The 26,247-nt window shown below is 46.6% G+C and overlaps 1 protein-coding gene and 1 long non-coding RNA gene across 5 annotated transcripts in view; both read left to right on the top strand.

Moving 5' to 3' along the window:
- Window positions 1–1,021: 1,021 nt before the first annotated feature.
- Window positions 1,022–11,019, top strand: LOC139797937 (uncharacterized). 2 transcript variants are annotated; one of them, XR_011726628.1, is made up of 5 exons: window positions 1,022–1,129; window positions 1,387–1,586; window positions 1,986–2,218; window positions 5,983–7,683; window positions 10,614–11,019. It is a non-coding gene; the product is annotated as an uncharacterized lncRNA (long non-coding RNA). The 2 variants fall into 2 exon arrangements; XR_011726627.1 differs by lacking the exon at window positions 1,022–1,129 and having other exon boundaries at window positions 1,140–1,586.
- Window positions 11,020–12,458: 1,439 nt separating this feature from the next.
- BMPR2 (bone morphogenetic protein receptor type 2) overlaps window positions 12,459–26,247 on the top strand; it is a 91,847-nt gene continuing 78,058 nt past the window's right edge. For all 3 annotated transcript variants that reach the window (XM_071747953.1, XM_071747952.1, XM_071747954.1), the window contains exon 1: window positions 12,459–13,639. In XM_071747953.1, coding sequence (XP_071604054.1) covers window positions 13,564–13,639 — 76 coding nt within the window. In that variant the 5' untranslated portion in view covers window positions 12,459–13,563. The remainder of the gene's footprint in view (window positions 13,640–26,247) is intronic.

Below are 26,247 nucleotides of genomic sequence, written 5' to 3'. Positions count from 1 at the left end.
AGGAAGGAGTTTAATGTCTGATGTGAAAAGCAGAAACATCTCTAAAGGTGAGTATTAAAATCCTTCAGGATGATGAATTCATGGGGTGATTTTCTTTTCTGATTCGTCATTGCAGGCCACTTTCAACTGTGAATTGCTTGATAAATATTTAATATTCATTAAGCAATTCAATTTTGACATGAAATCTCTAGAGACACATAGTCCTTATATAGCAAAATCCCCACATTTCTAAAAGAAAGCTAAACTACTCCTCACCCTGTTCAATGTGCTTATTTTAATCTTTCCACATTACAGACTTGTGTGATCTCCTTGTGCTGGTTGAGGTGCTGCAGAGACTCTGGGTTTGCTTTGGTTGGTGACCCAGCAGAGCCAGGATGTCACACTGGGAGCAACCCCCTGAAGCCTGGAGGAAGCCTACAGGGACCATGGCCCTTGTGGGTTGTCACAAACAGCACATGAAACGAGCTGCCAGCACTGGGGACATCCCAAGCCCTTCACCATAATCCCATATATAAAAAGCAAGTGTTGGGGGGGTGGGTGTCTGGCTGGCAGCAGGCAGTGAGGGTTTGTGCAGACCCAGGGCTCAGAGCCATCCCCACCAACCAGGGTGTAACTCTGCTCCTCAGGCAGCTCAGTTTGGCCACTTGGGATTCAGTCACTAAAGTCCCAGCTTCACCAAAGCACTGCCTTTCTCACCATGCAGGGACTACCAAAGAAACCCCCTGCCTGCCCTGTCCTCTTTGGTTGGCATCCTACTTGCTGTCATTAAGTTTCTGTGAAGCACATCAAACGTGTTTTGCCTTCACAGCATCCTTCATTTCTCACCAGTTGCCTTGCTGCTGTTGCACTCTGGAGGAAAACGTGGTTTTGCCTAAATATTTGGGAGTCTCCCTGTGCCATAACTGTGGCACTCAGTGCCATGGTCTAGCAACTGCTCCGGTGGGTCAAGGGTTGGACTAGATGATCTCTGAGGTCCCTTCCAACCCGGCTAATTCTATGATTCTATGATTCTATGATAACAGAGCTGAATCCCCTCAACCTTTAGCAGAGACTGGACTGCTGAACTGAGGGGGAGAACCTGAGGGGCCCAGGGTCTGGTGAAGGTGCTGCTGGGCAAAGGGGGAGGAGGGTGAGTGTCCTGCCAGCCCAGAGATGCTTTTGAACACTGTGGCTTCATCTGATATGATTTCATAAAGCTAACATTTAAGGGTCAGATGATGTGATATGCTGCCTTCAGACCTTGCATACACAAGCCCAGCCCACTGCTGAGACAAAAGTGGCTTTAAGCCCCGTCTCTCCATCTATCTGATCCATCTGTTTGCCTTTTGCCAGCTGGCATAAAAGGTTCTTTTATCTTAAACTATTTCCAGCTATTTCTCCTTTCAGAATCTCCAAAGTGTTTGCATGACTTGAAAAAGCTATTACCCACGTATCTGGCTGGGGAGCATTCTAGCTTCAGATTTTAGGACAAGTATTGGAGCACGTTCCCTTGCTTTTGGAAGGGCTTTTAGAGGAAAGGTGTGTTTCTTGCTCAAAATGGTCATCGTGTCACCATGGTGGTTTTGATACCTCTTCAGAAATTGCAGGTTGGCAGCATGTTACTTAAGACAAGCCAAACCCAAAGCAGAAGCAGGGAAGGGTTGTGTTCCCTGGGTCTGGAACCAGAACTGGAAAGGCTGGTGGGGAGGGAGCTGCCTCCTGGTGCAGCTGTGGGGCAGTTGCTCTGCTGGCAGGAGCCACATCTTCCCGGGGCTTGGGATTTGCAGATGCCCCATTTGAAACTGCACAGAGGCCTCCAGGTGTGAAGCCTTGAGCTCCTGCTGGGCTGGGTCATGCCTGGGGAATGGGATGAGAGAGGATCCTTATGCTGTTCTTGTGTGCCTGCCAGTAGGACAGTGCTTGTTTTTAAACCAGAATGGTTATTTTGAAAAGACTTTTTTTTTTTTTTTTTTTTTTTTTTCCTGTTTAGCCCTGATGTACCAAAGAACACTGCAGCTCTGCAAAAAAGTGGGAAGGGGCTGGCAGTGGTGATGGCTGCTTTTCTTTGTGGCAGTACCCAGCTCCTGTGCACTCAGCTTTTCAGGAGCAGCTTTGACACGTTCCAGTGGAAGGAACTGCAGCATGGATGGTATCTTACTTGTTTCAGGAGCTTTGACTACTGTGTGCTTGCTTGCAGAAGGAACAGTCCCATGTTCCCACTCCTCTGAATAGCAGCCAGGTGTTGCCCTGTGCCTCATGGTTAGGCTGCAGAGGGACAGTGGCACGAGGTGCATAACTCCAGCTCCCTCCCGGAGGAGTGTCTGATGCAAAGCTGAGGCTGTGTAGCAATCAGTTAGCTTTAGAAAAAAAAAATATTTATTTATTATTCTTTTTTTAAGATGTAGCAACTTGTGGCCAAATCACAGGGTCTCGAGGGAACATTCTGGCTGAAAAACTGATTTCAGAATTTGGCCTCACATAATTTTAAGATAAAAGCTTTTGTGTAATCACTAATTCACAGTCACAGTTACTTTGGCTTTGCTCATTATCATTCTTAAGTTATTTTTTTCACGCTGGGAGTTGGATTTTCCTGGCACTGCATCTGTTTTCAGCAATGTATACACCACGACTGCTGACAACTAGGAGTTGGATCCCATGTTCCTTGACCCTGGCTGTAGCTTGTTTTTTCTGGCACTGCTTCAAAGTCTCCCATCTGCACTTGTCTCCTGATGACCAGCGGCGGTCCTTCAGCTCCGTGAGAAATGCCTGATGTTATCCTGTTGTTCTCACCCTCCTCCAGGCCCGGTTCTTGGGCTGTGAGCAGGGTTCTGTGCTGGCTGTGTGGCCTTCGCCTGTTCCTAGATAGAGCCTTGTGGGGGATGGACGTGGCAGCCTTCCCATCTCTTCCTTCCAGCCCTCCCCTGTGCTGGCTGGGAGACCCTTTGGCTCTCTGTCTTCTCACACAGCTTCCTCTTCACTGCTTCTCTGCTTCTCCAGTCCCTTTTGCTCTTCTGTGAGATGCTCCCCTCTCCCCTGGGCTCTGTTCCAGCTGGGATCTGGAGCAGGTCACCTCTGCACCCTTCAGCTGCTGAGAGATGGAGGGAGAGCTCTGTCTCAGTCTGCCTCTCATTTCCATTCACTGGGCTGGTTTTTCCAAGCCTGGTTCTGGGACCTGCACATCCCCAGGGCTGCCCCATACCCCACTTCCTCAAGAGACACTGCTGTTCCTGTTAGCAGCATTTTGGAAGGAGTACAGGTGTTTTATGATGAGATTCCTCTTGCCTTGGCTTTCCAAGAGCATGGCTTTCTGAGGGATGTGTGCTGTTTGGTCCCCAGCAGCTGTCCTTGCTCACTTGGGAGCCTGGGTGTTTCTCTGAGCTTCCTTGGTAGTTTAATGTGTGCATGGTGTACTCCACAGATTAACAGTGTGTTTGTTCCTCCCCCACCACTTTCCTGGATTTGTTTATTTTTGTTATTCCTGTTATATTCAGTTTCATTTGTTATTTTTGGTTTTGTTTTCCAGGCCTCTTCCTTTTCCTTACTTTTTATCAGCTTCAAGGATTCCTTTCTTGAGATTTCTTGCTATTTGTAGGGGGGGGGAAATTTACTCTTGAGTATCTCATGCCTTTTTATCGTGCCTCACCAGACAGGGCATGCAGGAGCTTGTGTGTGCATGTTCCTTCCCCTTCCTCATTAAGGTGTCAACTTACTTTAGTCTTCCTACACCTCCCAGCACATGTGGAAGCTTTACCTGGCACTCAGGGTTTCCATTATCTCTGTACCACAGCTGGCATGATGTAGCAGTCTCCAGCATCCCCATCTTTGCTGTCATCCATCAGGGAAGCAGCGTTAGCCCAGGCTTGGCAGAACCTCCTCCTGGAGCCCTGCTCCCCCCTGGCAGCAGCACTGGTGGCTGGGCACATCCTCCTCCCTCAGCCTGCAGAGCAGGAGTGTCCCAGCCTGGCTGCCATGCTCCTGCTGATCTCCTTTCCTGCCTCTTGGTCCCCAGCTGGTTTCCATGGTGTTTGTGGTTGTGTAGGGGTGGCAATTTCAGCATCCTGGCAGCCTGCCAGGCTGCCTCTCTATAAAACCCTCTACAGTTCTCAAACGGATATATATTTTTCTTCTTCTTCCTTCATCCCACAGAGCTGCTGTGTGCTTTTAAGCAGTTAATGTATTCCATCCTCCTCTTATCTAGCAGGCACAGTGTGAAGTTGTGCCCGTTCTTGCTGGCAAACTGCTTTGAGATCCTCTGATGGGGAGATGTGCCATGAAGGCAAAGGATTATTGAAGCCATGCAGTCCCTCTGATTTCCAGGGAACAGTACAGAGCATCCTACTGATAAAAGAACCAGAAACTCTCAAAGACAGCCAGTTGATTCTTGGAGCTGAACTTCAACAGGATGGCATCACCATTCACTTCCATCCTAGCATGTAAGGGCATCCCCCTCTGAGAGCCACCATGCCCTGGCAGGAGGTGGGTGGCAGCTGCAGCTGTGCAGAAAAACACTAGGAAGATATTTCTTGTTACAGAGGAGCCCTGATTCCTGTCAGTCCTCTGTTTTGTTTAAAAAACAAAAGCAAAACAAACCAGGGCTCGGCTCTAAGCAACAGCTGGGGTGAGCAGAGCACACATCTGGTCCCAGCCTCATGCAGCCTTTCATAATTGTCTCTAGCTGTAATGGACTCATTTTCTGGAAGCAACTCGTTTGTGTTCTTGGGGTTGAATGAACTCCGGTCAGGCTTGGACCTCTCCATGTCAGGGTGAGAAAGCTCCTCACGCCTGAGCTTCAGGAGGAGCTGAAGGGAAGGGGTGCTATGTTTGGATACACACAGAGTGGCCTCTGTTTCATTTAATTTGGGAAGGGCGATTAAATGGTGACCTTCTCAGCTAAAGAGGGCAGGTCTGTGATCTGTGGCATCTGTTCTGGGCTCCGTTTCATCTGAGGGTAGGATACATTTGGCAACACGGGCTGCTGGCAGGCTGAAGGCCCTCCTTGTTGAGATGGATTTAATGGCCCCGAGCTGAAGGAAGATGCTCTTTCATCTGCTGCAGGGCAGGGGGCTGCAAACTGCAACACACATTAACTACTTGGATCTGCAGCAGCCACGGGAGGAGATAATGCAGGAGTAACAGCTGCCCCTGGAATTCTTTGTGCACATGTTTGGCTCCACAGCTTTCTGCCCAGCTGGCTGGAGGTCACTGCGAGCACTGATAAGTATTTGCCAAACGCCAAGAAGAAGACAGGACAAGGTCAGGAGCTCTTCTGGTAGCAAGGCAGAGTGTGTTTAGCAAACACCACTATCTCCCAAATTGGGGTGAGAGATTTCATCAACAAAACAGGCAGGGGAGGAGGGCAGGAGAGAGCTGTGTTACAGCTGTTGGCTCTGCTGAGCCAAACATGGAACTCCGTGTGAGCAAAGGCTCCTCTGCTGGGCTGCCCCAGGGACCTGCTCCAAAGGGAGGCTGCAGGGGAACTTCTCAGACTTCTCCAGTTGCATCCAAGAGCCCCGGCCCATAGGAACGTTCTGTCCCTCACAAAACGTGGCTGCACCCCTCTGTCCCATCACTGAGTGTACCTGTGAGGGCTGTGGGTGAGGAGGAGTGAAGCCCAGGGCTGGCTCTGCCTGCTCTGGGTTATCCAGACACAGGTGCTGGTGTCTTCTCTGTGCTGGGCTGGCTGGGGGGTCAGCCACCAGCCCCCCATCTGCCCTTGGTGGATGGGGTCAGTGGTGTGGTGTGGCCTCTCTCACTTCAGCAAGGGCATTTCTGGTGGATGTTCCAGGGAAGCAGTTGAGTTTATTTTTCCAAACGGATCCTTGAGAGGCAAGTGAGCCTGAAGAGATGCTGACCTGTTCTGGACCTAAAGTAACAGTCTTCATGGATAAAAATGTTTCAAAACTGTCAGGCAACAGATGTCACGTTACAGGCAGGAGCAGAAGGGACAGAGATCTCCTGTTTGGTGTAGTGAGAGGTAATAATTTTACTTTTATCTCTCTCCAGGTGACGTTCCTGGAGCTGGCCACATACAGGAGAAGGATGCTGAGCAGGCATGCTCAGAGCAGCACCTTCCCCTGGATCCTGGGGCTCCTGGAGACCTTCCTACTGTTGTAGGCAGCCTGAGGAAAAGCTGTTCCCTCAGCACTGCTGCTGTTTCCTTGGAAAGGCAGTCAGGAGAGACCCAGAAGCCAGATAAGAGCAGAGTCCCAGGGCTGTGCTGCAGCTGCTGAAAGACACAGAGAGCATGGGATGTGTGTGCCCTGTTACATCAAGCGACTGCCCAAGCCAGCAGCCTTGGAGCAGAACCATGGCTGCATAGGAGCTGCCAAAGAAAGGATGGAAAAAGGTAGGGGCCAATGCAACCCTGACTGTGTCACCATCCCCACCACCCATCTAGGCTTGGTAAGAAACAAAGAATATGTCAGAGGGGTAAAATGTGTCCTCTGGGGAGCAGAGTAACACCCAGGCTTCACACCTCCAACACCTGGTATCCTCCAGTGGCAAGAGGTGCCACCACTGCCACCACTCAGGGTGTTTGGGGAGCAGCTACAGGCATGGCTGGTTTGCCATTATAATATGTCATTTAAACCAGCAAGTAACACTGCTCTGTAGACATTGCTTCTCTCCTTTAGAGGAATGTCTGACACTTGTCAAGCTGGTGTGGAGTTTGAGGACAGCCAGCAATACACATGCACACAGGCTGGCTCCTCCAGACATCAATTTGCCATGGTCATCCACCAAGGCTTTATTAGGTGGTTTCATTTTGTTCTCAGAGGCTGAAGTGTTGTGCTGATTAGAGAAATACTTTTTAGGTCTAATAACCTGCAAAAAATTAAAGAACAAAAAGGAAAAGGTGGCTTTGGAAAACCAACCTTGGCTTGCACTGCCAAGTAGCTTCGTGTATTGAGTGATTAAAAAGAACCCAAACAATACCAGCAAACCAAACCAAACCAAAACACCCCGAAACCAGAAGGAATAAAGAAGGTAAGAATAGGAGGAGAAGTGTGTTGGGGATGCCATGAGTTCTGTTCCTAGCTGCCTGTCGTGAGCAGGCTCAGAGAGCTCTGAGGAATGAAACCCTGCAGGTCTGTGGCAATGACATACCCTCTGCTGCAGAGCAGATGATGATTCCCACACAGCTCATTACATCTCCTGTTTCTGACTGAGTCCATTGTTGGATTTAATGAATAAGTGATGTTTTGAACTGATAAACACCCTGCAGCAAATTTCCCGTTTTATGTTGTGAAAAACAAGCCAAGGGATTCAGGCAAGCTGTAAAGGGCCTTTAACATAAGATTTCAGGCTTACTTCAAAGTGGGAGGTGCTTCTGGGAGCTAGCTTGAAAGTTTCTTTCACCTCCACCCCCAAAATGGAGATAAAGTTTCCACAGACTAAGCAGTGTTATCTCTAAAGCAAGACAGCAACTGCTATGAACATTGTTGGTAGTTAGTTATCACAGGGAAATATCGTGTATTATGAAATGGATATTAACTCCTTCACTGCTAATCCTTTGGGATACAAAATATTCCCTCTGTCTGTTAATCCCACAGTGTGCACCTTCTGCTGCTTTCTCCCCAAGTACCAAAGTCTGACCTGTCCCATGCCCACCTTCCTCCTTTTCCAGGCTTGCCCCTCACATCTTTGATCAGGCAATTTTGGGCTCCCCGTAGGAAATCACTCTCTACAGCACAACCAGGGAAACTGGTAAGTTTAACATAAAAATAAATATTTCCAGGGACTGCCAGAAAAATGGTGCAATTAGTTTTTGCATTAAATTAATGAAGTCTCCTGCCAAAAGGTAAACAAAGCTGCCACAAAAGTTCTCTTCCCATATGGGATGATGATGTCAAACACTGTTATGACTTTGTTCATCTTGCAGTAGATTACACAGCAACATTGTATGATTAGAAAAACCCAGGTCTGAAAACACTTACCAGTTCATACTGGCAAGTTTTTTTTGTTGGTGTGGGTTTTTTGTTTTTTTGGGTTTTTTTTCCAAAGGCTCAAAAGCTGTTGCTCTTTTCTATGCTTCAGAGACAAAGAAAAATTAAGTCCTAACAGCCTTCAGATGGAATTTTATGAGTCTAAAAGCCAAAAGCAGTGTCTGGCACAGATTATTTATCTGGACTAAGGGGGAAATGAATTCCTTCTGAGGCAGGGATTTCCATTTACTGTTTCCTTGAGGCTGTGGGTAGAACCATGAGGGTGAGAGCCTGCTCTGGTGTGTGCTGCCACAGGAGGTTTTGCCAGCCTCACGTCTGGGCAGACCAGTGGTGGTGGAGAGGGCTTTTCCTGCCTGTCAGAAAGAACAGAAAGGAACTGACTTTTTCCTGCAAAGGACTTTTCTGGGGTTTCAGTCATGGCTTGGTGTCTCTCTGTCCCTCTTTTGTGGGATCTGGTTCCCAAGATGAAGCCGAGCCCTGGAAAAGGAGCAGAAACTGACAATAATTCAGCCAAGGTGAAAGCAACCAGTCAGCTGCAGGAAGGCTCTGAAGGGCAGAGTGCCTTTCCCTATTCCCAAGGAAATGCATCCATGCTGAAGAGAGGTACTTCTGGGCTTCTTCTAAAGTTTCTTCTAAAGTCCCCAGAGGATTCACCATTTGCCCTCTAGCTTATTGTACATCCATTTCTCTGTGGCTATGGTCTTCCCACTGGCACCCCTGCTAGCCTGACCTCTGACTCCCAGGGGATGTGTCAGTGCCTCTGTGTGGCACCCCGGGTTGGGAAAAACTGATGGGAAAATGGATGTAAAAGCAGGAACTGAATACTTGCCAGGGTAACAGCCTCTGCCTGTGATTGTTTGGCTGTGCTGGGTGAAGCTGTAGCTGCTAACTCAGCAGACTGTAAGTAAACAGTATTGTCTTTTCAGTTTGTCCTGGCTGCAATTCAAGATGTTAATAAAAATCTGGAGAGCTGCATAAGGCTTGGATCCTTCCTATCAGAAACCACCTCTCTCTCCATGTTCTGTCACAGGAGGTGAGCTGGATCCTGCTGACAGGTCCCTAACTTACCAAGGATCCATTCCTTGTTAAGCCACTACTGAGGATCCAGAATGGGGGGGTTTGTAGGAAAGTCTGCAAGCGTCTTGATTGCTGTTTTAAAGTATGAAGTCTGTTTAGGCATCAGAGCCAGTGCTATGGTGATGCTTTGGTTTTAAATTAGGAACAAAATACTCCCTAAAAGATAAACGTTGGGCCGTGTTATTATCCTCTTTCCCCAGCACTTATGACAGCACTGAGAGAACACTCTGGCCAAGCTGATGGGCAGCCAAATGTAATTTATGGCTTGTTTTAAACTGAGCTGCTGACTTCATGAAAGGCCCTGTCAAAAAGAGCAGTCCCCTGAGTCCCAACCATGATAACAGTTACGTTGCGTCAGCGCTGAAAAACTCCTGGACAGCAGGGAACCTATCCTGAGAAATCTTTTTTAAGTGCCTGAAAATTGCACATTCTAAAAAGAAGCAGGGCTCAAGCTATTGCTTGGCCATCCAGTTTGCTTTTCTTCATTTTATTCTCTGCTGATTTTTGATGCTTCCCAGTCCGTATCCCCCAGTTTTTCCCTGTCCCAGGCATTGAGGAATGAGCATGTGTTGTTCAGAGGAGATGCTGCTAACGAGGAGCAGTTCAATGTCACCTGGGGACAGCACTGAATTCCCAGGTGATGTCAACATCTGCACCAGTATGGCTGGCAGTGGGAAACACCCGAGCTGCCTGCCAGCCTTGCTTCTCATCCCAGTGCCTTGCTAGAGCCCAGGGGCAGCTCCCAGCCCTGTCACTCAGAGCTCCCTTCCCAAGGAGGGGACACAGGAGCCCTGCCCCACTTGGTGCTGACACCCTGGGGAGCTGGAGCCACCATACCCCAGCCCCTCTGCTGCTCTCCTCCGTGCCCCTGCCCAGAACAGCCTCCTGGCCAGAACAGGGCTGCAGAGGGCAGCTGTTTCACGAGGGCAGCTGTTTCACAAGGGTTTTCTGCTCATCACTCTCATCCCTGTTAAGTTTGGGCAGCACTGCTTCATTGGGTGAAGTTCTTCCTGGGCTTTGGTCAGCCTGGTTGCTTTTAAGTCTCAGTAAAGTTTTCAAGGGTTTTCTCTTGCCTGCCCCCTACCCTTACCTGAGCCCACACCACAGGTTTCCCGTGCTGCAGCTCTGCCAGTTTTCATCCTGCTGAGCATTTAAGACTCTGCAGGGCTGACTTGCCACTGATGAACACCCAGGCAGTGGGATCCTGGCTCACAGACAGCAGTCAGTCTGTCACAGGAGGGTCTGTCTGTCTGTCTGCACTTCCGAGCAAGGAGGGAGCCTGAGCCTGAGAGTTCTGGGTCCCTCCCAGCAGCGTGGGAAAGGGGAGCTGCTGCCCTGCGGAGGCACCGGAGCTCCCTGCCCACATCTGCCCGGAGGGGTGGGCTGGGGCAGCCCCAGGGGAGGGGAAATTCACCACCGGGCAGGGGGGGAGGAGGAGAAAGCTGTGCAGTCTGCTAGGGCTGACTCCAAGGGCCTGGTAAGTGCTCAGGCACAGCAAATCCACAGCCCCCGTGGCTTTCACAAGGGGGTTTTCTTGATCAGGGGCTGGGCTGTCTGTGAAACCGAGGGGAAATGAGAGTGTTAAAAATAGCACCTCTTGCTCTGTCTTTCTAGGAAACTACAGAACAGGAATCCAACCCATTTTGTGGAGAGAACAGAAGAAAAGTCAGCGTTTTAAGGCAGAGTGTCTGTTTTGTGCTATTTTGAACTGCAGCTCTGATTCATGAGACAAAGCCAGAGCTGCTGGGAGGGGTGAGACTCCTGCCACTGCCTTCAGGCATTTGGTTCACATCATAAACAATTACAGACATTTTCTTTTGCCATCCCCAGAGTGTGCAGCCCCCACTGCTGGGCTCTTGTTTTCTGTGCACAAGGCAGATGGTGCTGCTCCTGCTGGCAGGTCCAGCTGGGCAGAACCTCTGTGCTTAGCTCTCTGTCTCTGCCCACCCAGGAAAGAACACTGGATTTTTGGCCCATGAAAAATACCCGATGTTGGGGTTTTTTGTCTCTTGGTAGTAAAAGTATTCTGTTTGTTGTTGAGTGTTGGTTTTTTTGGGGGGGGGTTCTTTTTTTTTTTTTCTAAAGGTTATTTCTTGACAGTTTACATTCCACAAATAACAGGAAGGACACTGTGGTTAACATATGGTTGTAATTCTGGAAGGTGGCAACAAAAATTACAAACTGGGTTTCTATATTTTGTTGTCTTTCACCAGTACCCATGTTAGACTGGAAGTACAGATATTCTAAATAAACTTTTAACACAATTTTTGTAAGAATCTACCATATAAGCTCAGCTTCACCCTAGGAATGTCAAGTTATGTTTCTGGATGAAGCATCATGATGATAAAAATCCTACTAGAATTTATTTAATAATCATCTTGATGATGCAAGATCAGATTTCATCTGGTTCACCTGTTATGGCTTGTGAAGAGTTGAATGGAGTTGTGCAGAAACCTTTTATTATCACTGAAATAGTAACTCTGATTTGCAACTACACCGTTTTGTGCAGTAGCACTCAGTATTTTGAGGCATGGAACTGGATTTTTGTACTTGTACTCACACTGTGTACCCCATTTCTAAACTGCTGTGGAAATTTAGGCACAGGGAAGCACTTACCACAATCAGTCCTGTGGAGAAGCCCAGATAGGAAGGTGCCTTCTGCGTGCAAGGTGTTTTTAAGAACCTTCTTCTACACTACACCCAGTAAAACTTGTTTGAAAAAGCCTTGCTAGGCCGAACATCAGATAGCAGGTTCCAGTCACAGCTCTCCCCTCAGCTCCTGCCCTCCCGTATTCCTCTGGTCCTGGACAGCACAGCAAAGGCTGAAGCATGCCAACAGCTCACAGCACTGGCGTTATCTTCCTGCTGCAATTATTACATCTCGGTTTAACAGGCAGACGGAGGTTTTGGTTGGGACGGGGAGGTGGCTGAAGCAGTCAGAGCAGGGCCTGGGCTCACTCACAGAGAAAGGGGCGGCACTGCCGGTGCCTGGAGATCAACAGGGACGGTGGCGTCGGTGACCTGAAGCAGAGGGCAGGCCTGAGGGGCTGGTGCCAGGCAGACCACGGCGTTCAAAGCGGGTGCAACCTCAGGGCGAGAAAAACCCTTTTTTTGTTTGTTTTTTTGTTAAACGCAATTTTGTGATTCTTGAGCTCACGGTTCCCAGCTGACGGGCACTCAGGCCTTGCCGGGAAAGTCTCTATCCTCGCGAGGCCGGAGCTGGGCCTGGTTCGGCCCGGTTTGGGTTCGGGCCCGGGCCCGCCGCCCCCTCCCACAACATGGCGGGGCCTCGCGCCGCCTGCCCCTCTGGCTACCTGGAGGCCCACCTCTATGGTCGGGGGCGGGGCGGGGCGGGGCGGGGCGCGCGGGCCGGGCGGGAGGCGGTGTGCGCGAGCCCCCTTTGTGTCTGGGGCCGGAGGGAGGGAGGGAGGGGGCGGTGAGGCGGCGGCGGCTCTGAGCCTGCGGGAGGCTGCGGGAAGGCTCCGGCCCTCAGCCTACGGGGAGGCTGCGGGAAGGCTCCGGCCCTCGGCACCCGCCCTGGGCACCCGCCCGCAGCCGGCGGCGGGCTCGGGAAGGAGGCGGAGCGGGGCGGCCCCTCGCCGGCGCGGAGCCGAGGCGCTGGCAGCGCGGAGGGGCTGAGGCGGTCCCGTCCCGCGGACGAACTGCGTGTGGCTCGGCCCCCGGCGGGGGAGCGGAGAGAGGGAGGAGCGGGCCGGGCCGGGCCGGGGGCTGCCGGGTGCTGTGGAGGCTCGGGGAAGGAGAAGGAGGAGAGGGAAGGGCCTGCGCCGCGCTCCTGCCCGCCGAGGGGAGCCGGGTGCCGCGGCAGCTGGAGCCGGCCGGGAGGGGCCTCGCCGCCCGCCGCCCCGGGCCGCAGCTCCGCCGGGGTGGCCGGGGGTGCGCGGTGCAGCCCGCCCGGCGGGGCAGACAGATGGGCCGCGATGCCGCCGCAGCCCTCGCCCTGAGAGCAGCGGGGGCCGCGCCTCTCCGCCCAGAGACTGAGGGGATCGCCGCCGCCTTCCCGGGGGCGTGAGGCAGCCGGGAGAAGACAGAGAGCTCGGCCGGGCCGGGAGGCGGCTCAGCCCGCAGAGCTCGTTCTCCGTGCCCCGCCGGCCTGCGGCGGCTCTGACTGACATTGCTGCAGACGCGGGACCGCGCCTGGATATGTTACCGCCTCACCCGGGCTGTTTCTTCGATATCGTGAAGCTGCGTGGGGAATAAGCTCGGTGCCCAGCTGGTCGGGAGCCTGCCGCCGTGCCCGGGCGGGGGGCGATGCCTCGGGGCGGGCGGGCAGGAGCAGCCGCTTGCCCGGAGCCCGCCGAGCGGTGCCGGCTGCCGGGAGATGAAGGCAGCGGCTGTAATGGAGTGAGAGCCGAGAGGGCTCCTCGCAGCTGCCATTTGCTCTTCCAGACGGGATTGTGAACCCAGAGACTCGAGGAAGGCTGCGCGAAAGAAGGAGGAAATACCTCTCCTCGGGATTTCTTTTTTGTTGTTTTGTTTTGTTGTATTTTTTTTTTTTTTTTTAATTTTTTTCCTCGTCCTTCCTGGCTCCTCGGCGTCCCCAGGTATGACTGCCTCACTGCAGCACCTTGTGCTGGTGCTCCTGCTCTCCAGTGCCACCCTGCTGCTCAGCACTGCGGCTGGTAAGTAGCCAGGCTGTGTATCCAACTAGCCATTTTGGCACAGGCAAGGGGGGTGGGGTCCGCTGGCATCTGGGCACATCTGCGTCTCCTTAAAAAGTGGTGTGTATCATCTGTTTCAGTGGCGGAGCCTGGTAAAAGTTTTGAAATCTCGATACGCTAAGCGTCTCGGGGAAGGAAATCTGCTTTATTGTGCAGATGAACCCGACCTGCATTCAGGATGCCGTGCTTTGCCTAGATCTGCTCTTGTCTAATAATTTATTTCAGTTTCGGAAAAATATATAATCTTTTCGTTTTGCATACCTCGCCCTTTGTAAGGCAACGCAAGAATTTTTAATATATATTTTAATGGCCAGCAAGAGCTGTGCCTGTGTTGCCGTGGGATCTTTGGGCCCAGCCATTTTTAATTTTATCAGCATCGGTCCTTTTAGGGGCCTTAAACATGTGCTGCCGTTTCATAACAGACTCACCGGTTGTGTATTTTTTCTTGGAGGAGATACCTGAAGCAGAAATTCAGCTGTTTCTCTTGTCACTTGTGATGATGGAACAGTAACACGAAATGCTGAAAGATCTTCAGGAGTGCTCTTAACAAGAAGTTGCAGAGAGAATCCTCATCCTTGTTTTTGGCCGCTCTAGACCTGTTTTTAGTTTTGCTGGGAAGCTCGGTGTCAGATGTGCAGGGTGTCGGGCTGTGGTATCTGAATCGGAGAGGTGTGTATTGGTCTGGCGCCCTTTCCTTTTCTGTCGGGGTGACAGATGAGCATGTTGGGGCCTTCTGAGCGTTGTTAGGCACTAAAATCCAATCGTTCTCCTGGTATGCATTTTCGAGGACTTTGGTGTCTTCTTACTACTGAGGGTCCGATTTGCAATGTTTGCTTTTTTTAGAATTATTTTTTAACCTGGGGTGTCTTAATTCATAAGGGAATCTGGATAAGAAAATAGCTATATCTTGCCAGGATGACCAGCAGGCTGGAGGTAGTTCCCATGTTAGATTTCTTTGAGGACTGAAAATTTAAATATTTGTCAATGTTGGAGATACTTGTTATTATTAGGAAAATCCTGTAAATTACACACGTTGAGGCAGCTTTTCAGCACTCTGCCTGGATAGTCCCTGATCTTCTCACCTCTGCTTTTAAGAGGTCTCTTTCAGGAAGATATTTAAATGAAAAGATGGATGTTGCCTGTATCATCCTGACCTTTGACTGCCATTATTTTAGACTGCTGTCTGCAAGTGTCTCACTATGGTAGTTTCTGGAGTGTTTTCCTTTTTTTTTCCTTTTTTCTTTCTTTCTTTTTTTCTTTTTTTTTTTTCCTTCTGGAAGAAGGAACTTCTGAAGGTCAAGAAATCTTTGTATTAAAGCATGTAGGAATCAAGGGTACCCAGCATCTCAGCTTATCTTTCAAATACAGATTTTTGAAAGCGTGGGCTTTTTCCCCCCTGAGTTGGTAATTTCTGTGCCCTGATGAAGGAGAAAGGTTGCTGGAGGAGCAGGGAGGGATTTGCAGCAGGCCGAGGGCTGGGCAGGTGGGGTAGGAGCCCATTTGCACGGTTTTGCCTCAATCCTGACCTGGCAGCAGCACTCCCAGTGTCTCAGTTCTGGTTTTGCCTTGTTAAAAGGGCATTAACCATGCCAGCTTGTTTCGTTCTTTTGTGAATAGGAACCTATTTTCCCATTGTGATTTATTTCTTAATTGCCAAATTTTAACAATCCACATTTTAGGAAACCCTGGTCCTAATCCTCCCTAAAAGTAATTACACGGATGATCTGAGCTTTGGTTGAAGTAACAAATCGTTGACTTTCAGTTTATATTGCATTTCAGAAAAAAATGTCTATACATGGGGAAGCAACACTAATGTGTAATTCTGCCCTTTTATGTTCATGAAAGATCCAACACTCTTTCTTCTCTTCCCCTCCCCCAAAGTATAAACTGTACACTCCCATCAGAGTGAAAATGCTGCCTTTGTAGCTCTGAAAACCCCTATTAATTCTTAGTTCTGATTAGTGAATGGATACTATATCTCAGCAGTGTACAGAGCTGAGTGTTTATTAATGCAGAATCATTACATCAGTGGGAAAGTATTTTCATAACAGGTTTGTGAATTTGTGTCTGGAGGAGAGTATCTGGACCTCTCTGAGCAGAGCTCCACAAAGACTTGGGCTTAGCCTGGGCAGGAAAGGTGTGAAGATGCATAAAGAAGACAAGAAAAAAAAAAATCTTAAAGTGGAGCTGTAGATGACAGTTCAGCTCATAACCTGGAATGCAAATGAAGAAAGAAGATGATTGTTCCTTCACCTTTGTAACTGAAAATACAATAAAGAACTACTTCTAGTTTTAGAATTATTTTCTGATTATTAGGGGGAAAGTATTACTGGCTTCCTCCATAAGATCCAGATCTTAACAGCCAGCTGGTAACTCTGTAATTAACTCGTATAACTTGTAAGGAGAAATGCAAGGGCACTTTGCTCCTAGTAGTCTTGGGTAATCATTTGAGGGGTTTGAAAAGTTACACTGGAAAACAAAATTTGTACTACTTTGTCCCTTATATCTCAAATGACTCAGAATAATGCCTCTTTCTAAATATTTTAGAATTATGAGACATTTTCTTACACCCTTGTATTGCAGAGTATTTGTGAGGGTTGTGCCTGAGGGGGTGATTGGTGAACCTTTGAGCTGTTCCCTCCTATTGCTAAAGAATTTTGTTTGGGTGTTTGTATGTACCCGATATTAAAGATAAAATCTTCCTTCAATTCACTTGCTTGCCATCTCTGATATGCAATACTAAACCACTTTTCCTTCTTTATGCATATCCAGGGTAGACAGCATTCCATTGTCTGATACGTAAATTATTTGTGGAAAATATAAGGTGAAAATTAAAGCAAACAGAATGGCCTCTTAGCTTTGGGAATCTTTCCATGAGTCTGTGTCTGTGTGGCTCAACAGAGTTGCAAAATCTTCAGTGTGAATGGAATTGGATAGAGATTGAAATATTTTTTTTTAATGATCATCTTAATTATTAATTAAAATGAGTGAACCAAAGCATCTTTATCCAATTCTGTGTCACCAGTTAAAGTTACTTTAGTATCTCAAGGTAATTTGTTTGAAATATGAATTGTGTGACATGAGGAAAAGCCTCCTTGGCCATTCAATTTAGTTCTTTAAATTCAGTGTTTTGAGTTAGTACCTGACTCTGTGTAACTTGCACACTCAACAACTTTTTAGAAGTACCTTTATGCACCCCAATTTCTGCTTCTTTGCTAGAGCTATATATATCTGTTGCTTATGGCTCATTCAGATGCGATCTAAAAATTAAATTTATTTTTCTGTTTGGGTTGTGAAGTGTCTTTGAAATATTAGGCTAGCCTGGTCTTTTTATGTTCCATTAAGTATTTCTCTGTAGTCTGTGTGGTAAGTGGTGGTGTTTCCTTGGCGGATACCACCTTCCTCTGCCTTCCTCAGCAGAGGGATGAAAAGGTTGGTGTGTCAGATTCCTTGGAAATGTTTTATTCCTAACAACTGTGTGTGGCTTACTGTCCCTGGAGCTATATTGTGTTTGGGCTCAGGCTGGCTGTGTCACAAACATGTGCTGTCATTTTCTGAGTACAGTCTAACTTGTCCCAGCCAGAGCTCTGTGTAAAGTTTCATTGGGAACAAAGTGTTTATGCCCTGAATTAAATATGTCTTGGTGATGATTTATGTTGAGTAGGGCAAGGATCTGTGCATAGCTTGCATGCAGTTTTAAGTATTAATTTTATTAAGCTTTTGGTGGAATTTCTCATTGCTTGAAATTTAATTTAAAAATATGTGACATGAAAGAGCTGTTATCTAGAACAGAAAATCAGGTTGGATACTCAACTATTGTTGTGGTTTTGTTGGATTTTTTTTTTTTTGTTTGGGGTTTTTTGTTTGTTTGTTTGTTTTTTGAGGGGTGGTATTGGTGTTTTTTTTTTTCCCCTTTCTCTGAAATGAATTTCACAGAAGGGTAAGGCTGGAAGTAACTTCTGTTTCCTCCATGGTCTGCTTGCATCAGTACTGATAGCAAAGCTTGTCTAACATCTCTCAAACCTCCAGTGCAGAGGGATTTCACAGCCTGTTTAGGTAGTCTGTCCTGTCACAGGGTTTAATTACTATTTTTTCATAGTGCACCAGCAGTGGTTGTTCTTCCCTTCTATTCGAATGCATAATTGTTTCAGATGTGCCTTAATTAGTGTGTGGTGATCAATGGGGACATGTGGCATGGGCTGTGCCTGCAGCCAGTGCCAGGGACCACCAGAGTTCCTATGTGGGAGCCCAGTGTTTCCAACTTGGATGCAGTAATTTGCCATGAGAAGCTTCTGTTAACTGGCAGTGCCTTAAACTGAGTTTTTTTGCAGTTTTTAAAAACTGGTTTTGAAAACTTAGGCTGTTCTTAAAATTCTGATTTCTGATGGTGCCTTCCTGACTGAAGGGGTCTGGATTGCAGAGGTGGGAGAAGGCGTGGAGGTGGCAGAGATGGCTCTGGATGTGCCAGCAGGCTGGCAGGGCAGGAGGGCTTTGGAAGGGTGAAGGATCCAAGATGGTTTGCAGTGGGATGGGACCTGAGGCACATTAGGTGGCTGGCCAGAGATGGTATCTCACTGCCAGACTCTGGGGGACTGGAATCGTGTGGTGAAGGTTCTGTGCTGGGGGAGAGAAAAGAAAGAGTAATTTCTGGAGGCAGTTTTGAAGATGTATCTTCTCTCTTGTGAGAATGAATGAGGCACCCAGTAATTTAGATAATGCCTTTACCCTCCACCCCTTCCCTCGGTCATCTAAGTTTAGGAATCACAAGGTTTTTGGGTGGTGCTGGCTTTGTATTCCAAGGCATTGGTGTGTGTTAGTTTTCCCAATTGTCTTCTTGGGTTTGCATCAAATGAAATTTTTTGTTTTGGCCAATTTAAACCATATGTGAAAGATGCAAAGAGTCTAAAGAGATGAATTTGCTACTGTGTTCATGGAAACTAGGAACTGAATAGGGGAGGCAGTTCCGAGGCAGAGATCTCCCCAGGGGAAAGCTGAGCAGAACTCAGCCCAGGTGAATCTCTTTGCTCCCAGGTGGCTGCCCAGTCAGCACAGGGACACTGGTGAATGTGTTTTATGCAGACATCCACTGTTCTGGGCTAAGCACAGTAAATTCTGTCTTCTGCTCACTCAGCATGCTGCAGGAAATCTGGGAGAGAACTGAGGATCCCTTTTGTGGGAGGGGTGAGAATTGGGTAAGAAGTGTGGGAGAAAGGACATGTTCATGGGCAATTAGTCTGCTGCTTGTGGAACAATTTGTGTTTCTGAGACAATGTAGTAGGCACTTTTTTTAACTGGACTTCCAAAACAATACCCTGAGCACTTTACTGAATGGCTATCATCACAGTTTCACAGTGTCCAGGAGTAATTTGCAGTGTATAGTATGCATTGTTGCTGAGACTTTCAAAGCTGGATTTAATTTACTGTCCTGTGTGTACACTTAGCTTTAGTTCAGATATCTCACAGGTTAAACTTCCTTACGATCTTTTTTTCAACTGTGCCATAACTTAGGCTTTCCCTGTGGTCTTTTTGAATGCTTTTGTTGGGTACCACACTTGTGTGCACCTGTGAAGTGCATGAAAAATAGTTTTATTATTTGTACGAATCAGGGATAGTGGAAAGGCACATACGGTCGCTTTCTGGGTAGGAGCAAGTGTCAGGCAGTGTCACAGCTGGTGGGACAGGGGGTCCCTGAGCTGCTATCCTGGCTGTTGCCAGCCCCTGGGTTTGGCAGTGCCAGCAGTGCTGCACAGCAGCTCTCACTCCTGGGTTTAACCAAAACCAAGTACTACATCTGTGCTCCTTGATCTGCTCTATATACTGTTTGGAGTGCAATGAAATATGGGTGAGAGGCTTTTTTTTTTTTTTTTTTTTTTTAAATAGGATGACTGAAAGTGTAATCTTAGGTCATGTATGTTAATTGGGCTCCTTAATTTATAGGTTAGAGAATGCAGCACTTAATTAATATCAAAGTATTGGGTGTTGGCAGTGTCATCTCTGAAGATCATAATTCTTAGCATGAGGTACATTTCCCTCTGTAAGTCACAAAGGTCAGGTTCACCCGGTGTGAGCAGCTTTAGCATAGTTCAGTGACAAGAAGGACTGACTCAACATGCTCTGCTGCTCTGCCTTCTGCCTTGCCACTTACTCAGTTTGACTTGGTTGCTGTTAAAAACAAAACGTTTCATTTCTGCAACCAAAGCAGCATGGGTACAGCTAGGTGGAACAAACACAACTCCTAGACCATCCATGTTTGAGAATCCTAATTACTTTTTTCCAAGTATTTCAGCTAATCCACAGTCCTGTGCTGCTCTGAAATTCGTTGGACCTGGCCAACTTATATTAAGAAAAATAATGGGTTGTGTTCAAGCTATTTTCTGCAGTAATGATTGTATTAAATGAATGATGTTGCAGGGAATATGTGTAATTTTCCACTGTTAAAAAGTGTTTGTTGTTGTCGGCGAGGGAGTGGTTCTGCTGTAGTTGCTTTGTTGCTGAACCTACTTAAGCTTTAATCCTTCCTTCTGGTGCTGTCCTTCAGAGAGGAGTCAGCAAAGCTGCTGTGGCTGGGGGGCTTGGAGTCCCCGTGCCTTCCAAATTGCAAAAATGTTGGTGCAGACATGCTGTATGCTCTAGGTATGTGCTGCATGCTGTGAACTTGGCCAGTCCTCTTTAATTTGTTTGAAGCCTAGACACTATAAATTATTTTCCTATATTTATTTGCAGACGAGAGACCTTCTTAGCCAAAGAGTAGTTTTTTATATGATTAGCAGTTCTTAAATATAGATTTTCATTATATTTAGCTGTCTCTGAGATGGGGATGATGAGCAGAACCAATATAGTAAGCTGCAGAAAGCCAAGATGGCAGTGGGCAGATCGCAGCGTTTTTTATCACCCCCGCATGCGTGCGGAGCAGGCGCTCGGCCGGGACAGCCTTCCCGGTGTTAAAATCATTCCAGCGGCAGTCAGGCAAGGATAACAGGAGCTCTGCAATGAGGCTGCTGAGGATGCCCCCGCGGTCTCAGCTTCTGGTGTTTCCAGTGCTTTTCCCCCGCTTCTCTCCCGGCGCTGCCGCCGCCGCTGCAGGTGTCGGGGCTGGGCTGGTGCGGGGCGGTGCGGGAGCTGCTCCGGCTCTGCTCTGCTCTGCAGGCTGGGAGGGTGACTCCCTGCATCTCAATGAGCGACAAGAAAGACCTGGAAACAGCAGGGTATTTACCCTACTGCCGCAGGAGTCACTGGGTGTCTCTGGAAACTTTTTTTAGGCAGAACATCCACAAATCCCCAACTCTAGTGGGTGTCGCTTAGACACCGTGCAGATGACCTGCACTATGTATGTAGATGTGTGTGTGTCTGTACATACATGTACATATATGCATATATATATATAATATTCTTACCTCTTCTGTATGTTGCCAAAATTCAAGCATATCAACCTGCTTCTCTGCTAAAACCTAGCATTTCAATATTAGCAAATTAGCTGTTTGCTTGGCGTTCTTAATTGAAAAAGAAAAAAAAAAAAAGACTGGCAAACTCGACACTCATTAGTTACAACCAGGTTCTGCCAGGACCTGTAAAATAATTTATTTTTTTAGTTATACTAAGGAGAATCTGGCCTAATTGAATTCTAGTTCAATTTAGTCTGTAGTAGTTAATGCTGTTGCAACAGAACACAATTATTTGGCCACAGTTGTTTAACATAGTTTTAGCTAAGAATTTTAAAGGTACAAAATATTTTTTTTCCTTAAATTTTTGGTACAAACTAAAAAGTATCTTAAAGGAAAAAATAAGAGAGGCTTCCTTTGCTTTTATTGTTTCCTGTCAGGGAAGTAGTACCACTAATGAAGCTGTCAGCAAGTTTACCTTCCCTCATCTTAAGAAGCAGTGCAATAGAATGTTTGTGTGCAAAACAAATATTTGACCCTAATTATAATTTTACTAATCTGGATGCAGCCTATGTAACAGCACTTAAAACTGAAGCTGTGTCCCTTGGGCACAGGACTATGCAGACCAAATGTGACACAGCATAGCAAAAGAATGAAAAAATATGGGGGGTGTATAAAACCAGGAAGACATGTGATAAAACAATAATAATAATGTAGTAATGTCAGTCCTTTCTATGATTTCACCTCCTTGCATTTGTTGAGGATTAATATTCCATAAAATTGTAATTATTTATGAAAATCAGAGCTTTCTCATAGGTAGTGCTTAATTCAAGTGACTGAGTGGCTGTGGAGTCCCATGAACAGTACCTGTGTCTAAATGTTGCTTTACCACTACCAAGAAGAGTTATGGCTCCTCTTAGGTGGCAGGTTTCATGTATTTGTTGTGTATATGGTATCTTTTGTGACAACTTCAAATCTAAAAATGTAGTTAAACCCACAGTTGCCAGAGAGCAGAATTTGAAATCCCTTTAAGGATGCTGTTAGGTATCACTTCCAGCACTCCTGCAGCAGGTTTGTGCATATAATGCAGCATAAAAACTAAAAACATCGGCAGACTTCAGCCTGGCTTCTAATTAAAGTTAATCAAGATAATCCTAAATACTGAACTTTTTAAATGTACCAGCTAAATTGTCTTCCATATCTGAGTACTGAGGGGAAAGTGAAAATTTGTGTGAACGTCCTGTATTTAAAGTCACTTTCCCCTTTCTGTGCTGAACTGGTGCCAGCTGTAAGCCTCTCAGTGTTGCTTTTTTCACGTATTTTTCTGTTCATGCTTTGAGCTTAAAGCCAGAATCACTTTGGGGCAATGAAGTTCAATATAGTTATATTCTACTTTCAAATGCTTGTTATACAAGGTGCTGCTGTAATCCCACCAGCCAGCTTAGTATTCCAGTGTTCTGAATATTCCAGTGTTCATTTATACAAATTTATAGTTAGCACCTTAAGCCTGACAGAGATATTTGGAAATCTGGCATTTGATTGAAGCTATGAAGAAACACTGAGAAGTAAGCTGACTGCAATGTCCTTGCTTCTCCAGATAAAACTAGACATCCTGGCTGGGTGCTTTCCAGTGTTATTCCAGGACAAGATATTTGTGTCTTGATCCTTTGCCTAGATTTGCCCACCCTTCTCTGCCTTTGGTTTTATTACTCTTTTTAGGATGGTCAGAGCAAGCCTGTAGTGAATTTTACCTTTATGTTACTGATGTGTGCTTTCAACATATAATTGCAACTAAATAGTTTAAAATAACAGTTAACACATAGAGTTACTGCTTTTACCTGAAATATGCAATAACAAAGGAGGCTGACGGAATCTGGTTGTAAATTCCTGTGTGCTGATGGCATAAAGCAGTCAGTTTCAGTGTTCCATTGATAACACCAGGGCTTGCTTCACTCCCCTGAGGTGTGGGAATGCGGGGTGCAGAGGTAGCTGCATTCCATCGAGTTTCAGTCTAGACAGGCAGCAGAGCATCATTCTGTACCCTGTACCAAACAAGGCTGGCTAATCACCTTCTGCAGAGTGACCTTGCAGCTGAAGAATGTGCTGTGAGGGGCACGGGGCAGAGCTGGGTGCCATCACCAGCAGTGCTCTTCCTAAAGTTTCAGAGTCTTGACTTGGAAAGCTGCTGTCTGGGTTGTGGAATGTTGGCTTCTTCTCATTTCATTAGGGGTGGTGATTTTTGAAAGAAATAGCTTAATGAAGTGCTGTACAGTAAATTAAATTTGACTGAAGGAAAAGCTTATTATCTCGTTGAGGTGGGAGGAAGGTTGAAGTACGCTTTTTTAGCAAAAATATTGGGAAACACCACTAGAGAATCATCTCCACCCTTTAACTGAAGCATAATAGGTTTCCAAGGAAAGGGCTATCAGAATTCAGGGTTTCAGTGTTATGTAGCACAAGCTGAGCCCAGTTCCATTGGTTCTGCTGGATTTGTTAGCTTGATTTCCATGTAGACATTACTGCTGAGGGGGAAAATGGTGGAGTTCTTGGGGAAAGTGCAGAAAGGTATTTTCAGGTTTTCTTGGTGATTTGAGGACAGTGAGTAGCAGATGCCCCTGACTGGAGGCACAAGCAGAGAGGTTGTAAAGGGACAGGGCTGGTTCAGATGGAAATGAAATAGTTTGCCAGCTGCTTTACTTTGGTTGCCTGTGTGCGTGCTCCTAACCTGCAGTAAGATAGTTTTTGGAAAGAAGCTGAGTCCATGCACGTGCAAAGTTGCTGCAAGATAAATTAAGTGAATTCCCAGTGTAGTTTTGTATTTTATCTTAGCTGGGTTTGTGAACACCTTTTCTCGTCTCTTATCAATTATTCTGCATGAGCAGCAGATGATAATCCTTGCACCATTGAAGATCCAAGTGGAGCACTTAGAGAAACTGCAAACATTGTGTTCAGCAGAGGATGAATAATGATCCCATAGTTTTCACTAGTAAAACCAGAATTACCAAAAAGCAGAGCATTAAAATCAAACACCAAATCAGTCATACGAAACAAAAAAAATGTCATTATAACTACCTGTCTGACCTTCATTTAGTGGCTTCCTGCATAACTGTGACAGCTTTTATTAAGTGTTTTTCCCAGCAGGATCTCTGCCTCATTTGGTGGAAAAAAGGGTAATTTCAAGTTCCTATAGAGAGTAGAATCTTGCAATTTCAGACTTTCCTTCCTGTTGGCCCCTTGGATGACATATCCCCAGCTCAGAGGTGGCTCTTCATGTGTGCTTCCCTCTTGATAAGCTCTCTTCTTCGTTTTCTTTATTCCCCTTTTTTCAGTTATTGTAAAAAGACATTTTTATTTAAACTTCAGAATTGCTATTTTATGCGTTTCTCTGCTTTAATGAAGAGGAATGAGTTGTATCATGTTACTAAAAAGAGATCTTTGATAAGTGCTCAGATCAACTGGGATGCATAAAGGAAGTGCAAAATACTGAAGTTTATTCTTCCCTAAAGGAATGCTTAGCTTCCCTGACTCTTCTGGTATGCTTTCTGAAAGTGGGGCTCTTTTGTTTCTCTGCTTTTATGGCCTTGCGGAACACAAACTCTCAGAATCTTGACTGGCAGATGACAGATCCTCTGTGAATGTATAATTTGTTCTGGGGGAAATGCTGTGTGGTGAGATCAGAGGCAGTATAGGACAATCACTGCCTACATAAACTTGGCTCAGGGTAGCCCAGGAGAGGTGGCTCAGCTGCTAAACTTCTTTTAAACATGCATGAGCTTGAGTGAGTAATTAAGGAAGCAATTTCAGATACGTGTTTAAATAATGCTTTTGGTAGAATCACATGAAGCCTTGGTTAGGATTCGGGGAGGAGGGCATTTTGGGTAAAATGGTGTTAAGGGCTATTCCAGCCCTTAGGGAGTATGTAGATTCCATGCCACAAATTTCCAAAGTATTTCTTCTATTGTGCATTTTATTAGAGGTTTTAGGGCTTTTGAAAGGCAAACTGGTAATATGTTTTTTCACTTATGTGTAGAAGAAAGCCAAAATTATTCTCTGTGTTGTCAACTATGACATGGGGCAGGGGAGGAGGGGAGATTGTGACAGTCCAAAAAGAAAATCATCATACTGTCTTGGAGATCTCTGTGTAGTAATCAGTGTGATAGCTGATATCTTTCCTTGTAGCTCTGCTAGAATTATTTTGAATTCTCATCTTTGTCCAAGATTGCATTGTCTAAGACTGATGAGATCAGGCTTTGGAAGTTAGTTTAGAACTGCTGTAGCTTTTGCTTGATCTGCCCTTCCTATCCTTCCGGTTTTTATTCACCTAATGTATACAAATGTGAATACAAAGACTGTCCTCATCTCAAATGTCTCCATCTGAGGAAGAAGATGGAATTCCTCTCTCCTGTCCCATCGCTGGCATATGGTAGCATTTATCCAGTTGTATTAAGGAGTGCAGAAGACTGGTATTAGCATATGATAATAAACCTTTCATAGCTTTAAAATAAACAAAATTAAACTAAGCAAGTTAACTGGCAATGATATTCCTAGAGAGGAGCTTCGAAACTCCTCTAATGATCCACCAAATATTTGGTTTTTTGTTACCAGGAGCTGACAGATTGTACCATGCTGTCTCTCCAGAGTCCTGTGATAGAGTGCAAATGATGAGCCCAAGTAACAGTGCTCAAGCAGCACAGCCACAGCATCTTGGTGTGAGAGCTGCATCCCCTCTGCTCTTACCAGGGGGAGCACCAGCACCTTACCTCTGGATCCCCTGACTGGCTTGCTGGTTCATGCTCAGGCCCTTCCCTGCTTCAGGTTTGCTGTTTCTGCATGGACCAGAAATAAATGCATTCAAAGGTAAAGTTGCCTGCAGCCCTGCAGGGCAGAAGCTGGTTTGGAAGCAAAGAAGTTTGCTTTGAACCTATGACAGGATTGAAGACAGTGCATTGTTGCAAGCTACAAGCCCAGATATTTTGTAAAAGCAGCTGAGGGTAAAGGAAATAGTACTTAGGGCTGCTACGTAAGGCAGGGAAAGGAAATGGGAGCCTCCCTCAAGTGCAGCCACTAAGCAAAATAGTTAAAAATAGCTGCTTTTCCCCTCTAAGCAGATGTCTAAGTTGCCATAAATGTTGTTGTTTCTTGGGAGCTGGAGACAAGTCTCATCCCCTGGATTTTCTGTTCTGAGGCATC

The sequence above is a fragment of the Heliangelus exortis genome, chromosome 6 (assembly GCF_036169615.1).
Source record: "Heliangelus exortis chromosome 6, bHelExo1.hap1, whole genome shotgun sequence".
NCBI lineage: Eukaryota > Metazoa > Chordata > Aves > Apodiformes > Trochilidae > Heliangelus > Heliangelus exortis.
Note: the sequence above shows the minus strand (reverse complement) of the source record. Positions and strands in the feature narration are given on the sequence as shown.